This window comes from Mchenga conophoros, linkage group LG9 (genome assembly GCF_057382185.1).
Source record: "Mchenga conophoros isolate Kocher_MC1m ecotype Shallow Benthic linkage group LG9, M_conophoros_male_GT1.1, whole genome shotgun sequence".
Classification (NCBI taxonomy): Eukaryota; Metazoa; Chordata; class Actinopteri; order Cichliformes; family Cichlidae; genus Mchenga; species Mchenga conophoros.
The window spans coordinates 31,442,739-31,460,074 of NC_140534.1; the positions used below are offsets into that span (position 1 = coordinate 31,442,739).

Consider the following 17,336-nt stretch of genomic DNA (forward strand, 5'->3'; position numbering starts at 1 on the left):
GCATGGATGCAAGGTTCCTTCATGTAATGATCTGCTAGAGGGTGTGGGGGGGCCACAGCCCCGTCCTCCAGGGCATGAAGCAGGTATGAAGGAGATCAAGACTCCAGACATCCAGAGGCCCCCAGAACACAAGAGACCAAGGAAGACCCACAGAGGGGCAGCCGCGCCACTGTCCCAGAAAGAGCTGAGGAGAGTCCAAGATGAGGGCTCACTCAGCAGCCAGGGGGGGTTGCAGTTGCGGGTTGCAGAAAATTAATTCATCTTAAATGGCCTGTATTTATATAGCGCTTTACTAGTCCCTAAGGACCCCAAAGCGCTTTACATATCCAGTCATCCACCCATTCACACACTGGTGATGGCAAGCTACATTGTAGCCACAGCCACCCTGGGGCGCACTGACAGAGGCGAGGCTGCCGGACACTGGCGCCACCGGGCCCTCTGACCACCACCAGTAGGCAACGGGTGAAGTGTCTTGCCCAAGGACACAACGACCGAGACTGTCCAAGCTGGGGCTCGAACCGGCAACCTTCCGATTACAAGGCAAACTCCCAACTCTTGAGCCACGATCGCCCCTTAAACAGTGTTAAGAGTGTATTTAAAATAACCTTTGTTGTTGTAACATTTTGAAGCTAGCAAAGTATAAAGCCAGTACCATATATGAACTGGTTAGCCAGTTTTTATGGAGGTTTCAATAATTGGTCAATTTTAATTAAATATCAGAAACTGAGAAAACTGAGAACATTTTTCTCAGACTTTCTTGTTTGTCAAGAGTGTGGACCACAGGCCAGCTCCACTGGGGTTTGTTGAAATGTACCACGTTGTCCTTAAAGAGTGAGAGATCTAATCAGGAGGTCAGAACTGAGTTGGCATGGTCCCTTGGACCTAGAGTTGTGAGTTTTTCTTTGTTAGATTGATTGTGACAAAAACAGTCAACACTGGATTTGCAGTTTATTTGTTTTTAAAATCTGAGTTTACCTACTGTCCTTCATTTTAGTATCAGTTTAGCTGTACATTTGTACAGCTGTACATTTGTACAGCTAAACTGATACTAGCCATGAAGGTACTTAAAAAGTAACTCTAACCAGCTGTAATCACCACAACACAGTGAATATTACATTTGGATTATGTGTGTGGATTATGTGGATTAACTGTGTGCACTGGTTAGAATTTATTCTCATGCTCCAAGTTCTACCTCTACCTCTCTCTCTCTCTCTCTCCCTCATGTTGCCCTGTTTCCATCTTCTCTCTAATTAAGCCCACATGGCTGAATTGATACCAGGTGCAGGTGTTCACAGGGCTGTTACCTGCCTTTGGACTTCCTTTTGTCTCATGTCTGTTTCAGCAGGTTCCATCATGAAGTTGTGCAGGTAAATTGGATACTTTTGGTAACATTAATCATAAAAGCCTGTTCCCCTTAGGGAAAGCTACATTTCTAAAATACAAACAAATCTCTCTGCAGTCCAGTGCTCCATGTGAAATGACATGTTACAGGATCAGGATTACCATGATTACCAGTACCATGTGTCTGGTGATTGTCATGTTTCTGTGGATTCTGACCATTTCCAGAGGAGGTGAGTGAAGCATTCACTAGCACCAGCTGAGTCAGACTGAGAAATGGCTCACTTTAATATTTCCCTTCATGTTACTGCAAAATATTTTATGTGCAAAACTTCATCAGTCATTAACAGTCTTTATCTGATGTTTCAGATACTGAAGTTTCCTGTGTTTTCATGACAACGTGCATCTTACCGTGCACTTTCCAGGGAAACACTAGAGGAGTATACATCCACTGGATGCACTTGTCAGAGGGACACCCTCTTGTATACTTGTACTATGGCAACAAAGACCAGCTCAGAACCCAGGACCAACAATTCAGAAGCAGGACGTCGCTGTTCCAGGACCAGCTCTCCAAAGGAAACGCCTCACTCCAACTGACAGGGGTGCAGGTTCAGGACGAGGGCAGATACAGCTGCTACATCAGCACCATTAATACAGAAAAGGATTCATTTATCAACCTTAAAGTGCACAGTATGAAAAATCTGAGGTTTTGGAGGATTTTCCTTTTCTTTTAAGTGCTCGATATTTCAAAAGATTTATACCAACCTCTAATATATGTAGCAGTTGTAGTGTTATGTTGAAAAGCCACAGGTTTACTCTGTATTTTTCAGCCCCAGTCAAAGTCAGCATTCAGCATGCAGGAAACAGGATCACCTGCAGCTCAGAGGGCATCTACCCTAAACCTGAGCTCACCTGGTCAACCAGACCTCCATCCAAGGTGACCTTCAAGAATACAACAACAGTCGAGCAGACCAAGCAGCAGCTCTACAACATCAATGGTTCTTTGATAGCTTCATTCAATGAAAGTGATCGAGTCTACAGCTGCACTGTGAGCACTCAGAGGAACAGGAGGAGAGCCAGTCTGAGGCAGCTACGTGAGTATGACCTCACATATGAGCTAGGAAATGAGGTTGAAAGCTGCTTATTGTTGAATACTGAAACACATGCATTAGATTTACACAGAAGCACTTCATGTGTAGGCTGTTCATCTATACCTGGCATATGCTCAACCTTCTTGTTTCAGCTTCAGTTACTGGCAGCTTCACTGAAACCACAATCCCCTGCCCCAGCTTTAACACTTCTCCAACAAGCCTCATTTGGAGATTCCTTAATCGTGCAATTTTGGAAAAGACTGGGTCTGGTTCCAACTACACAGTCTCAAAGGAGTGGAAGCAGCATGTGAAGGCTGTATCAGAGTTGGGAAGCCTCACATTACTGGGCTTATCTTCAGAGAAGGAGGGAATATACACATGTGAGATTAGTAATGTTGAGGAGATGCTGATTAATTACACCATTATTCGAATAAGTCAAGGTAAAGGAATTTATGTTGCATCCTTCTAATCCACAAAAGCAAGAATCATTCAAAACTTTTAAAATCTCTTTGACATACAAACAAAATAAACATATTAAGGCATCCAGGAGAAATTTAAAAATCAGATTCTTTTACTGTTTCAGGAAATACACACATGACTATTATAGCAATTACTGCAGGGGTGGTAGTACTCGTATGCATCCTATCGTCAGTCTGCCTGGTGCTGTACTGCAAAAGGAAAAGAGGTAAAAGTACATTCTGCCTGTACTACTGAAATATTTGTATCAATCTTATGGATCCAAAACATGTCTCAGGTCAGCAAGAAAACAGCATGACAGCGTCAGAGAGTGGTGAACCCAACATGTAAGTAAATATTGTGAATAAAAATGCACACCGTGCTATTAGTTATCATATTGGAGAACATTTTTATCATGGAGTTAGGACCAGTTTTCTCACACATGAATCTAAATATTCCCTAGAGCCAGATAAGTCAAATAAGAATTCCCTACTTGAGATCTTACTTTGATGAATTCAGCTTAGCCAAAATCATTTCAGTAAAAAGTTCCAGAATAAGAGTTCAAAAACTCCTTCAGTCTGACAAATGGAAATTCAAACAATAAAGATGAATTCTAATTGTTGTAATGCTTTTACCTCAATTTCAGTTAACAGAGAAGTTGAACTTCATGGATTTAAAGAAGCAAAGTCTCCTGTGAGCTGTTAATAGACTAAACTTCCCTGTGATTCATCCAACTAAAGATTGCATAACTTAATAACTGAATTTTAAGAAAGGTTTGATATGTAAGAGTAAACCACAGCAAGATGAAGGAAAAAAATGATCTTCTGCAGTGGGAAGCCAACTGTCAGCCAGGCACATGAATGTTTTATGCAGTAAAATAATGTGAAAGGAAGCTATTCGGCTTCACATTTGATTGATGGAACTGAAGGTGACCTCGTCCCAGTTACCACTATGACTGAGATATTTTACACTTTCACCTACAAACTGCATGATTTTAACTACTAGCTGCAGGTTTTGTCATAATAAAAATGTGATGGACAATCAGGTTTTTGACTTTTTAAAATATTTTTGTATTTAGTTTATTTATCTATTTACATCTGTGTTTGGGTTTCTAAGATAAGAGCATTGCTATCTGCATGCTGGAAAGATTTCTATGGGACTACAAAATTATGACAGACTACTACGGGTACCAAAGATTTTGTAACCATCTACATCACCTCAGTCATTACCAAAGGAAATTCTATATGTGCTTAACTTTTCAGCTATGTCCAACATTTGGTCCATAGTGATCATAAACACAAGCTCTATAAACACCACATCAGCTGAGGCCTACTGATACGGATAAGCCTTGAAGATCAAGATTCAATTTTATTTTTACAGTGCCAAGAAACAATAGTCGCCTCAAGGTGCTTTTTTTTTTTTTTTTTTTTTTTTGTAAGGTAGACCCTACAATACACAATTAAATGGCTGGACCAAATTTTTCTCTCAAAGCAACATGAATGAGTGAAGAGTGAAGCAGGTGACTGACAGGAGGACTGATGGAGCATCTCCAGTGATCTGGGCTCTGTGTTGATGTCCTGTTTCTCCTTCTGTAATCAAGCAATAACAAGGGTCTTTGCTCTCCATGTGACACTAATATTTGGATTAAAACTTTATTAAGTCGCTGTCTTTACACACAGCTGTTTTCACACCGGTCTGCTGGTCCTCTCCAGTCCCAGCATATACACTATATGGTCAGTGATGACACTTCTGTGACATCGTTGACCATGCAGCTCATAGAGGTGCCATTTAACCCCAGTGTAGTTGGTTTTATGGTGTTTCATCTTACATGTGTACTTGACCTGACAGAATTCAGGTCAAGTACAAGTGTTAATGGAGCTGATTATCATGGTCCCATTAGAGCACTAAAATCTGAGTATTATGCTGTACATAAATGATTTTGAATGGAGTGAACTGTTGAGCAAAAGACCTTCCACACTGGTCCCAGCTGAATCGTTCAACTTCAGCGTACATGATAAAATTCAAATTGTTTTTCTAAGCAGTGAGGGAACTTTGGAAAATGAGCTAAAGATGAAGTTCAATTCTGTGTTTTAAACCCATTTGACTAAAACATTAATTCAGTTTGATCAGGACTGCACAACCTTTACACTGCAAAAAATGTTTTATTTGGGTTTTGGGCAATTAGACTCCCATTTTCACTGTCCAATGCCCCGAATAAAGAGTAAATATGTAAAAACAAAAATGGACACGAAGATAGTTACAAACAGGATGCAATGATTTAAAAGCTTATAAAGACATGTTTTACACGTGATAAAATGTTGAAAACAAAAACTGATAAAAATGTACAATTATAAGAAAAAAGAACATTTTGAATTTTATGGCAACAACACACCAATAAACTGGGGCATGGACCTCAATGTAGCAACTAGCAGCTTATGCTTACAATAAAATGATAGTGTTAATTTGGCAGTTTGTAGCATCAACAGACAGTGTTTATGCAACAGTTTTATGTTAAATGAACACCAGAGAAAAATCTACCAGCAACAAACAGTCAACGCTCACCACACCTATGTGACCAGCAACCAAACCAGAGTCCCAAGAAGCACAAGAAATAAACAATAGCTCAATAAATTTGCATGAACCACTATTAATCTACCAAGTATTGCTTTTTACTTACAAAATAACAAACAAAGTAAAAATACAGAGGTACCGTTTCAATCTGCTTGAAAGCTTCAAAAATGTTTTAACGAACGCATACAGGAACTCTGTCCCTTGTTCTCATATTTTGTTCGTCAAGTTGACCTGAAACACCTGAAGCGAAACGATAGTAACTGAGTTGGTAGCAATACTTCATGGTGCTGTGACCGCAGTAAAATCTTCTAAACAAGTGTTACACAAAACATAACTGAAGTCAGTGAACAGCAATAGATTTGCACCAATATCTGATCCAACTTGTTGACTCATTTGGATCAGACTGATATACCAGCCAAACGTAGAACTGGTGCATTTCTAGTCACAACTTTAAGGTTTTGCTTTACTGTGGATGAGCTGATGTTGTTTCAAGTGACCCTTCACAGTAAAAGACTTCCCACAGTTACCACACATGAATGGTTTAATTCCAGCATGGATGAGTTGGTGTGATTTTAAGTTCCTTTGGTGAGTAAAACACTTTCCACACTCAGCACAGATGAATGGTTTAACTCCAGCATGAATAAGTTGGTGTGATTTTAAGTTCCTTTGGTGAGTAAAACACTTTCCACATTCACCACAGATGAATGGTTTAACTCCAGCATGGATGAGTTGGTGTGATTTTAAGGCACTTTGCCGAGTAAAACACTTTCCACACTCATCACAGATGAATGGTTTAACTCCAGCATGGATAAGTTGATGTGATTTTAAGTTCCTTTGGTGAGTAAAACACTTTCCACACTCATCACAGATGAATGGTTTAATTCCTGCATGGATGAGTTGGTGTGATTTTAAGGCACTTTGCGAAGTAAAAGACTTTCCACACTGGTCACAGCTGAATGGTTTAACCCCAGTGTGGATGAGCTTATGCCTCGTCAAGTTACTCTTTGTAGTAAAAGATTTTCCACAGTCAACACAAGAGAAGCATCTTTTCTTATTGTGGAAACATTGGTGTCTCCCGAGCTGCCTCCTTGTGATAAAGCTCTTTGCACAAAGACCACAAGTGAATGATTTCTCTCTCTTTGCTTGTGTGAGGTTAGCATTGTCATCATCGGAAGAGTGCCGAGGTCTCTTTCGGTTGTTGCTTCTTTGTTCCTGTAGTGACAGAGAAACAAACCAATGAGATGCAGTAAAGTGTGTGAATGTGTGTGTGAATGGGTGAATGACTGAATGTAGTGTGAAGTGCTTTGGGGTCCTTAGGGACTATAAAAGCGCTACACAAATGCAGGCCATTTACCATTTATTTACCAGTAAAGGAAAAAGGGTAACCTATGATGTGGATGAAGTTAATGCAGTTTGATACCAGAGTTATCAAACTACACTGTGCAGAGTTACTAGCATCTATATAAGACTCTGCTCAGGTACATCAATTCATATATTTTCTTTTGTTTATCTAATTCAGGGTAGCAGTTAGGTTGAAACCTATCCCAGGTGACCCTGGTTGAGATGGGAGGTACACACTGGACACCAGTCCAGTACACCAATCAATTGCAGAGCGAACACAGAGAGAAAAACAGCCATTCACACCTACAGCCAGTTTACAATTTTCATTTAAGGAGGCCAGAGTACCCGGAGAGAACCCATATACACAAGGGAAGAACATGAAGATTTCATTCCAGTGGATTTGAACCCAAGGATCTTTTTGATGTTAGGCGATTGTGCTAACCACCACCGGCCACCCTCAGACACAAATAATAAATATTTATTAGGTTTATCGATTTCAATTTCTCCCACTTTACTTTTGGAATAGTCACTGTGGGTTACCTGTGTCAAAAGGTTCATTTAAAAAACAATTTAATCTTAAGTTTGATGAAAATGTCACTTAAAGTACAGAGTTTAAAATCTCACTGCTACATGTCAGCAGCAGACTGCAGTCAACTAAATTCTGTCTTCTTATCCCTCCTACTTTAAGTTCATAGTGCTACCTATCACGGCTGCTGTAGGACAAACATCTCTATCTGTAGCGAGTGTAGGCTGTCATGTCAGTCTGACGTTTACATCACCTGGTGTCTGTCTGTATTTACTCTGGAGGAGGATGTAAATCTTTGTAAAAGGAGTCTGATAGTCAGTGAAGCTCACCTCTGACATGTGACAGCAATAGGGAGTCGAGTTGTTGAGAATATTCTGTCCGTTTCTTTGCAAGCTCAGATTATGCATCTGACCCTCACCTCAGCATAGCGGTCACAGGAGTGAGCCTCACTGACTCCCTCTAAATAAAATCCATTCAAAGTTTTGCCTCATCCACAGTAAATAGTGGATGTTCCACTGGCATTATCAAGTAAACGGTGATCTGATAGCATGCGCCCACTAAATAAACGCCAGGCAGAACATTTGAAGTTACTCTGGGGTGACTGAGTAAAATAAAATTTAAAATATCAAAAAATATTTAATTGTCACATATAGAGTACAGAGGGAAGATAATATAGTAGCTTCCACAAACCAGTGCCCAATTCTACGTTTATGAGAACGCATCAGTTTGTTGGAAGATGAAAATTATACACATATTTATGAGCAAAACATTCTGCTGTTATGTAATTGCAACAAAAGAAATACTTGCTGCACCTTTAAATGTAATTTAAATGCAGTTTATGAAGAATGTGAATAAGATATGCATTGTGCTTGACCTTTTTTAATTTACAAATATTCTTTTGCTTTTATTGAATAAGTTACAGGTTTTGAACAGCTGTCTAACAACAACAGATGTTCAACAGATACACACAATAACATTAACAAAAGACAGATTTTTTTTTACCTTTTGTGAAGAATCCATTCAAGTCTCCTCTTCCTATCACCAATCACCTGTGAGATTAAACACATTGGAATTACCAGCACCGATTAACCAACCAGCGGGCCGGATTGGAGTAATGACTTATGTTTGAAACCCCTGAGCTTCATGCAAATTTGACTGTTGGGATGGACATCCAACAAAACTCTGCAGATACATTTTGTGCATCCACAAATGCCAGTTGAGGCAGATAATATGATCTGAAAATTAAACTGAATGCTAATTAATGCCCCTCAGTCCAGCAGGTCCAAATCCATCTGAACCCAAGAGCCAAGCTTTTGGGTCTGGGAGTGGCTTTAAAGGAGGTCATCCTGATCCCTCCCTGCAGGAATCACTTCTGTACAAAGTTCAACTTATTTTTCATCACAATAGCAACAGATCAGGTCTTAGTGAAAGCTGCAAGAGCATTCAGCAAACTAAAAGTCACAAAGGCTCTGAGACCGTACTCTCACAATCACAGAAATACCACTTATGTACAGTTTGGTTAAAACATTCAAATAATTGAAACAAATAATAGAAAACACCCTCACACAATAATAATACCTAGTTCTGATGGTTTCTGCTGCTTTTCCAGATTACTCCAGGAAAAAAAACAACCACAATCAACAATCACAGCAAGTTTTCAAATGTATAAAAATAACTATCTATGACAAAACTACAAAGGCTCTCCTCACCTTTAGAGGAGGCCAGGGCACAAACTGAGAAAAACTCTGAAGAAGCTTTAACAATTTTTGGCTCATTAATCAAAGAGCACAAACCGCTTTTCTCACCTCTGCAGATAAACAGACATTACCAACTCGGTTCTCCACCAAGAATTCTCCAGGTGAACAACTTTGGTTTGATTGGAGGTTGTTCCACCAGTTCAGAGCTGATTTGGCTCCACCTGCTGGTCTGGAGTTTAAAGCAACAAGCAGGAAGAAAAAGGTTCTCTTCTTAGTCCTGCTGACAAACGGTGAAATGTAATTTACTCAAATACTGGAGCCTACGACAAACTTGGGCCCCCTTTGTTACTGTTTCTACACCTTGTTTTTTAATTTGGAAAATGCATCCATGCCTATTATAGTAATTACTGCAGGGGTTTGCTGTACTGCAAAAGGAAAAGAGGTAAAACTAGGTTCTGTCTGAACTACTGGAATAATTTGTATATTTGTATTGATCTCATGGATCTAAAAGATGCATGACAGTGTCAGACAGTGGTGAAACCAATAGCTCAGTAAATCTCAGAGTTCAAAAGCCTCTTCAATCTGGAAATTCAAACAATAAAGATGAATTCTAATCGTTGTAATGCGTTTTCCCCTCAATTTCAGTTAACAGAGAAGTTGAACTTCATGGATTTAAAGAACCAAAGTCTCCTGTGAGCTGTTAATACACCAAACGTCCCTCTGATTCATCCAACTAAAGATTCCAAACCTTTATAACTAAAAAGAAAAAAGTTTGATATGTAAGTGTAAATCAAAGGGAGCTGAAGAAAAAAGGATCTTCTGCAGTGGGAACCCAAGTGTCGCCCGGCAACGTCAATGTTTTATGCATTACAATAATGTGAAAGGAAGCTAATCGGCTTCATGTTTGATTGATGGAACTGAAGGTGACCTCGTCCCAGTTATCGATATGACTGGGATATTTTACACTTTCACCTACAAACTGCATGATTTTAACTACCAGCTGCGGTTTTTATTGAGATAATAAAAATGTGATGGTTCATGTTCACTCAAAGCAACATGAATGAGGGAAGAGTGAAGCAGGTGACTGACAGGAGGACTGATGGAGCATCTCCAGTGATCATTGCATGAATAGGATTTCAGTGTTTTTTTAAGTTTAAATCGGTATCTTGAAGAGGTTCTATTCAGATGTTCTGTGTTGCTGTCTGTACTCAAACAATAAAAAGGGTTCTTGCTCTCAATCTGACACTATTTGGATTAAAACTTTATTAACTCGCTGTCTTTACACAAAGCTCTTTTCACACCGGTGTGCTGGTCCTCTCCAGTCCCAGCATATACACTATATGGTCATTGATGACACTTCTGTGAAAGCAGAATCAGAAAACGTTATTTATCCCCACAGGGCAATTAAGCAACACATCAATAAATTTGGGCATGGACCTAATTAAAGTAGCAACTAACAGCTTATGCTAACAATAAAATTATATTTTTAATTTATCAATCTGTAACAGACGGTGTTCATATAACAGTTTTATTTTTGTCTCAGGGTCCCAGATTGAACCAGAGAAAAACCTACTAGCAACAAACAGTCAAAGCTCACCACACCCTTTGATCAGTAACCAAAACAGGGTCCCAAGAAGCACAAGAAATAAACAATATAGCTCAATAAATTTGCATGAACCAGTATTGCTCTACCTAGTATTGTTTTGTACTTACAAAAACAAGCAAATAAAAGAAAAAGGAAAATACAGATGTAGCGTTTCAGCCTGCTTGAAAGATTCAAAATGTTTTAATGAATATATACAGAAACACTGTCCCTTGTTCTCATATTTTGTATGTGGAGTTGATCTGAGACAGCTGAGGCGAAATGAAGTTTCTTCAGTTCTAGGTTCAAATGGTGGAGAGTCCCAGATTTAAGCCCTGTGGTGACACTCCCACTCTGTTAAAGTGTTAAGGCTCTGTTAGTGTTAGGGCCTTAACACACCAGAAGTGTGGGCTAAATAAAGTAGGTATCAGACCTCAATTATGAGATAGGGTCAATTAATACATATAAGATATCAGCTAAGAAACTAAAAAATACACAATAATAAGATTAAAATAGATGAGATGATGGCACTAGCTAGTCAGGAATGCCAGATTAAATAGGTAAGTATTCAACCATGATTTGAAAGATTGACTTGAGTTCAAGGCACAAATAGTCGCAGGAAGGTTGTTTGTGAGGTTAGGTGCAGCTGAGACAAAAGCACAATGGCCTCGGGTCCTCAGCTGAGACCTAGGTTGCGCCAAGAGTAACTAACCTGATGATCTTAGTGCTCGACTTGGAGTGTACAGGCTGAGAAGGTCAGTGAGATAGCTCAGTGCAATGTTATTTATGATTTTAAAAGTAAGCAACAAGATTTTAAAATCAATACGATATTTGATGGGTATCCAATATAAGTCAGCTAGAACTGGAGTGATAGAAGCAAACTTTCCAGTTCCAGTTGGGAGGCGAGCTGCAGCATTTTGAACAAGCTGTAATCTGTGAAGAGGGACAGATTGGACATAATAATCTGGAAGTCACAAAAGCATGGATACGTTTTTCGAGATCCTTGTGCGGTACATAATGCTTAGTTTTAGAGATTTGGCGCAGGTGATAGAAGCCAAATTTAACTACAAAAAACACTTGTTCATCAAGATTAAATGAACTTTCCAGGAAAAAAAAACCTCGATTGCTTATAGTGTCGGAGAGAAAGCTGACAAGAGGCCCAACTAGAACAGCTCATCCTGAGGAATATGACTGTTCTGAGTCCCTGCCTCCATGTACTTATGTAATTAATCACTGGACAGCTGAACAGGTATGTTTATAAATAATATTATATTATGCCAATTTTCTTATACACATTTTTGACCTGGGTGTAGAATTAATTGCTGATTGTCACCTTTAGAGTAGGCCAGGGCACAAACTGAGAAAAACTCTATGAGCAAAGAGCACAAACAGCTTTTCTCGCCTCTGCAGATAAACAGACACTAACAGCTCAATTGCTCTACAGGTAAGAATTCTCCAGGTGAACTTTGGATTTATTGGAGGTTGTTCCACCAGTTCAGAGCTGATTTGGCTCCACCTGCTGATCTGGAGTTTAAAGCAACATGCAGGAGGTTCTCTTCTTGGTACTAATGAACAAAACAAACGTTTTTTATTGAACTGCAATACTGATTTTACAGAGAGGGGGTTTGGGAACTGGTTTCCCAAAAGCATTGCAAACAGGTGCTCTGCTCGAGAGGACACTGTATGATAGGAGCTAACATAGTTTTGAAATGTTTGTAATTGAGTTTAGAGGCTTAACTAAACACTAAAACTCCTGTTTCAGTTTCTGAGCTACTGCTCCTTCACTTCAGTCCACGACCAGATAATATTTAAAACAGTTGTCCCCATCATGGTCCCTGTAACAATGACCAACCAGTGTTGTATAATAGTTATAATAGTTTACTTACTTTTGAACTCAGACAGCACTCATAGAGATTACATCATGTGACTGTAAAACATTTACCTGCAGTAACAACTTTTTGCCACATGATGTAGCCAGTGAGTCAGATTGCATCAAGCTCACTGGGTGTGTTGCAGGTTATTGTTAAATTTTCCACACACAGCTTAAGCCCCATTGCCCCTCATACAGGGGCACTGGGGCTCAAGAGGTATGTGACCCTCTATGATTATACAGAGAGAAAGGCCTCAAGCCTTTTATGCAAATATCAGCCTATGTAGCATCCACAGAAACCTTAGAATCTCAGCTAAATGCACATTTAACCCATTTCTACAACCACCAAACACAGCGAAAACAAGCAATGATTAAAAGAGCAGTTATGTAAATACACAAAAGTCCGCTAAAAACACCCGAACTCTCCAGACTTCATGTAACACTATAGATAATGGCTTGTTAGCAGGCAGAGCTATCACCTATTCCAAACATCAAGTTTCACCACGCTCCAACCAAAATTCACTGAACCAGACGCAAAAGAAGAACCTAAAAGCACAATATTTATTTATTAATAGTGCTTTAATGTTTCACTGTTTCACTTTAGAAGCATAAATCTTTACACAGATGGTGTTTATATGTTGATTTACTGAATATCTGTATTACAATGTGAACTAAAGCTTGTATTCTGCTGACAGGTGAGTGCCTGGCAGAGTAGTCGAGGAACCAGGAGGAGTCACCTTTGGAGAAAAAGGGAAATAAACATCACTACAACACATACACTGACAGATGGACAGAGAGGAGTTATGCTGCAGCCTTAGCATGCTGTGGGGAATATTTAGTTTTTACTTGTCTCTTTTCACTTCCTGTGTGTTTATACATTAAATATTACATAAGAATCGATACATGAGGATCAAACTCACACATGCACAGAGAGAACATGTAGAATCATGCAGAAAGGCCCAAGATCACATTGCTAATAACTGCACCATCATTACAAATTTTAACATGGGTAGGCCATGCAAACTTCACTGATGGTGGGGTTGAACCCAGGACGTTCTTGCTGTGAAGCAACAGTGCTAACGACCTCAGATGTTCCTGTATCACTGTAAATCTTGACCAGTGTAGTGTCAGGCGCAGTGGCCCGTGGAAATGGAAGGGACTCAAGTGCAGATTCAAAACCGGAGGCCAGGGGTGAGGTGTAACGAAAAGAGATATTTATTTTACAATGCTCAAAGGCTAACAGAAAGTGCAGACTAGAATCAATGAACATAAACTAGATGTCTGAGGCGAGAGAAGATACTGTGATGATAACTAGACGGCAGGGATAACTGAGTGCAGGTACTGGGCAGGGGAAACTGTGGCGGGCCAGGGCAAAACTTGCAGGTGAGGGTTGCGTGGAGGGGGGAGGCAGGAGAGGTCCAGGTGGGTACTGCATGCAATGCAGGGAGGCAGGCAGGAAAGAATGGCAGCTCCGACACGGAGAGGGATTACCGGCGGCAGCAAACTGGTTTCCAGGAGAGCTTGGTAGGTGGGTTGTCGCGGCTGACGAGAAAAACAGAGATACGGTTAATACATCTGATGAGTCACCAAGGAATGGACGTGAGGCCGAGAACTGACTAAAGTTGGCAGATAATCTGGCGAAGACCAGTTGAGTGCGCCGGTCATAAATACTGCTGGTCCGATTGCCATCAGGTGAGGAACAACGAAGACTCCACCCAGTGGGGAGGAGCTGATGCTATGGAAAACCACCCAGACCATGACACTACCCCCCCATCAAGGGTCGACCCCCGGCGACCGAGCCACCCGCGGCCCGCGTCGAGCCCCGTAAAAAGCAGAAAGCAAAGCAGGATCCAAAATCAAGGAACGAGACACCCAGGACCGCTCCTCAGGCCCATAACCCTCCCAGTCCACCAAGAACTGCCGGACCCGTCCCCGCCGACGGACGTCCAGAATGCGCCGGACCGCGAAGGCAGGATGCCCATCCACGAGCCGGGTGGGAGGAGGGGGAGCGGAAGGAGGGCACAACGGACTCACGACCACCGGCTTGACCTGGGAGACGTGGAAGGTCGGGTGAATGCGCAGCGAGGAAGGCAGCTTCAACCGCAGCGCAGAAGGGCTGAGGACCCGCTCCACCTCGAAGGGTCCAATGAAACGCGGGGCCAGCTTACGGGATGCCACCTTGAGGGGAACGTCCTTAGCAGACAACCACACTTTCTGCCCAGGGGAGTAGGCAGGGGCTGCCCTGCGGCGACGGTCCGCGTACAGGCACTGGCGAGCAACGGACCGGCACAACGACCGACGGGTCAACCTCCACGCCCGCTGACAACGTCGGAGATGGTGTTGGACCGAGGGAACCTCGAGGTCGGCCTCCTGGTCGGGGAAGAGAGGCGGCTGGTAACCTATGGAGGCCTCGAAAGGCGAGAGGCCAGTAGCAGAAGACGTAAGCGAATTGTGAGCGTATTCTGCCCATGGCAGCAACGAGGACCATGAGGCGGGGTTGGAGGCAGCGACACAACGGAGGGTGGCCTCCAGTTCCTGGTTGAGCCGTTCGGCTTGCCCATTTGTCTGTGGATGAAATCCTGAGCTCAAGCAGGGTTTAGCCCCGAGAGCGGTGCAGAATGCCCTCCACACTCGCGAAATGAACTGAGGGCCCCTATCTGACACGATCTCGCAAGGTATGCCGTGGAGTCTGAAGACCTGCTCAGTCATAATCTTGGCTGCCTCCGTTGCAGTGGGGAGTTTGTTTAGGGCAATGAAGTGTGCAGCTTTGGAGAATCTATCCACCACAGTGAGAATCGTGGTTTTACCTGAGGAGACGGGAAGGCCAGTGACAAAATCCAACGCAATGTGAGACCAGGGGCGATGAGGTATAGTGAGGGGTCGTAAAAGTCCAGCTGGGCGTAGTGAGCTCGATTTGTTACGTGCGCAGACAGGACAGGCAGCTACATATTCTTTGACGTCTTTATCAATAGTCTCCCACCAGAAATACCTTTTAAGGAGTGAGCCTGTTCTCCCCCCACCCGGATGGCAAGAAAATTTGCCCTTGTGGACCCAATCGATCACCTTAGGGCGAGCCATGGTGGGGACATAGCGTCGGTTCAGAGGGCCCGTGCCGGGGTCTGGCTCAGTCTCCAGCGCACGGCGGATGTCCTCCTCCACGTCCCAGGCGACAGAACCGATCCTGACTCCTGCCGGCAAGATGGTGGGTGCATCAGACGGGTCACACACAGGGTCGAACTGGCGGGACAGAGCATCCGGCTTGGTGTTGCGGGTGCCTGGTTGGTAAGAGATGGAAAAGTTAAATCGAGTAAAGAATAGGGACCATCGAGCTTGGCGCGAGTTGAGCCTTTTGGCTGTGCGTAAATAGGTTAAGTTCTTATGGTCAGTCCAAATAGTGAATGGATGCTCTGCTCCCTCAAGTAAATGCCGCCATTCCTCCAGCGCTAGCTTTACAGCAAGCAACTCCCTGTCTCCAACGTCATAATTCCTCTCCGCAGGTGAGAGGCGGCGGGAGAAAAAGGCGCAGGGCTGAAGCTTAGCAGATGAACCTGAACGCTGGGACAACACCGCCCCGACCCCAACGCCTGACGCGTCTACTTCCACGACAAAAGGTTTACTATGATCGGGATGGATTAAGACCGGCGCAGAGGTAAACAGTTCTTTCAACCGGGAGAAGGCGGCGTCGGCCTCTGGACTCCAATGGTAAGGTAGCTTAGAGGAAGTTAGACGAGTTAGGGGAGCGGCTACTTGACTGTAATTCCTGATGAAGCGGCGGTAGAAGTTCGCGAAGCCCAAAAACCCTTGTAAGTGTTTTCGGGAGGTTGGCAGTGGCCATTCCGCTACTGCCTTCACTTTAGCCGGATCTGTCTTCACCTGCCCCCCTGCAAGAATGTAACCCAGAAACGACACAGACGGTGAGTGGAATTCGCATTTCTCGGCTTTGACATATAACTTGTTCTCCAACAACCGCTGGAGTACGGCCCGGACATGGACTCTGTGTTCCTTGAGGTCCTTGGAAAAAATCAGGATGTCGTCGAGGTAAACGAAGACAAAACGATCCAGAAAATCCCTAAGGACATCATTCACTAGGGTTTGAAAAACTGCAGGTGCGTTAGTGAGGCCAAATGGCATGACTAGATACTCGAAATGTCCTAAGTGTGTGTTAAACGCAGTTTTCCACTCATCCCCCTCCCTGATTCTGACTAGGTGATATGCGTTCCTGAGATCCAGTTTGGTAAAAATGGTGGCCCCATGGAGGGGCTCAAAAGCGGAGCTGATGAGTGGTAATGGGTATTTGTTTTTAACCGTGATGTCATTAAGGGGCCGAAAGTCAATGCATGGGCGGAGTGTGCCATCTTTCTTACCCACGAAGAAGAAGCCAGCTCCCACAGGGGAAGTTGATGGTCTGATGAGTCCAGCTGCCAGTGAGTCTCTGATGTATTTTTCCATGGCAGCCCGTTCAGGGCGTGACAAGTTGTAGAGGCGGCTGGAAGGTAACGTGGAGCCGGAAAACAAGGTAATGGCACAATCGTAAGGGCGATGGGGTGGCAGGGACAGTGCCTTATCTTTATTAAAAACTTCAGATATGTCATGATATTCGGGGGGAACCGCAGAGAGGTCAGGGGTGCAGTTCTCCTTGCTAGAGGGCTCGGTGGCCCCTGGTGGGGCAGCTGAGACGAGACAGTTTGCGTGACAATATGGGCTCCAACTCACGACCCTCTGTCCCACCCAATCCAGGTGAGGATTATGATGCCTTAGCCATGGGAAACCTAGAATTATGGGCGTGTCAGGGGATTGTGAGGTGTAAAAGATCAGTGTTTCTCTGTGGTTGCCGGAAGTAATCAAGGTAACAGGTGCAGTGCGA

At 42.8% G+C, this 17,336-nt stretch overlaps 1 protein-coding gene and 1 long non-coding RNA gene across 4 annotated transcripts; one reads left to right on the plus strand and one right to left on the minus strand.

The window, feature by feature from the left end:
• Window positions 1–1,232: 1,232 nt before the first annotated feature.
• Window positions 1,233–4,070, plus strand: LOC146567603 (CD276 antigen-like). 3 transcript variants are annotated; one of them, XM_085287535.1, is made up of 8 exons: window positions 1,233–1,367; window positions 1,460–1,571; window positions 1,708–2,028; window positions 2,169–2,432; window positions 2,582–2,869; window positions 3,013–3,114; window positions 3,184–3,232; window positions 3,532–4,069. In XM_085287535.1, exons 2-8 carry the CDS (start codon window positions 1,478–1,480, stop codon window positions 3,533–3,535), a joined length of 1,122 nt encoding a protein of 373 aa, XP_085143661.1. In that variant the 5' UTR covers window positions 1,233–1,367; window positions 1,460–1,477; the 3' UTR covers window positions 3,536–4,069. The 3 variants fall into 3 exon arrangements, with proteins under 3 accessions (XP_085143661.1, XP_085143660.1, XP_085143659.1); XM_085287534.1 differs by lacking the exon at window positions 3,532–4,069 and having other exon boundaries at window positions 1,291–1,367; window positions 1,492–1,571; window positions 3,184–3,236; XM_085287533.1 differs by lacking the exon at window positions 1,233–1,367 and having other exon boundaries at window positions 1,492–1,571; window positions 3,532–4,070.
• A 963-nt stretch (window positions 4,071–5,033) lies between these two features.
• LOC146567604 (uncharacterized) lies at window positions 5,034–9,182 on the minus strand. Its single transcript, XR_014893957.1, has 3 exons — window positions 9,129–9,182; window positions 8,326–8,372; window positions 5,034–6,668 (listed from the first exon to the last, which is right to left on the minus strand). It is a non-coding gene; the product is annotated as an uncharacterized LOC146567604 (long non-coding RNA).
• Window positions 9,183–17,336: the final 8,154 nt, after the last annotated feature.

What these genes read in the sequence shown, in the direction of transcription:
- LOC146567603 (XM_085287534.1), top strand. Translation starts at nt 1,330, where the DNA reads ATGTCTGTTTCAGCAGGTTCCATCATGAAGTTGTGCAG. An exon ending in AGCCAGTCTGAGGCAGCTAC is followed by an intron (nt 2,433 to 2,581) that starts GTGAGTATGACC and finishes TTCTTGTTTCAG; the next exon opens with CTTCAGTTACTGGCAGCTTC. An exon ending in GTACTGCAAAAGGAAAAGAG is followed by an intron (nt 3,115 to 3,183) that starts GTAAAAGTACAT and finishes AACATGTCTCAG; the next exon opens with GTCAGCAAGAAAACAGCATG.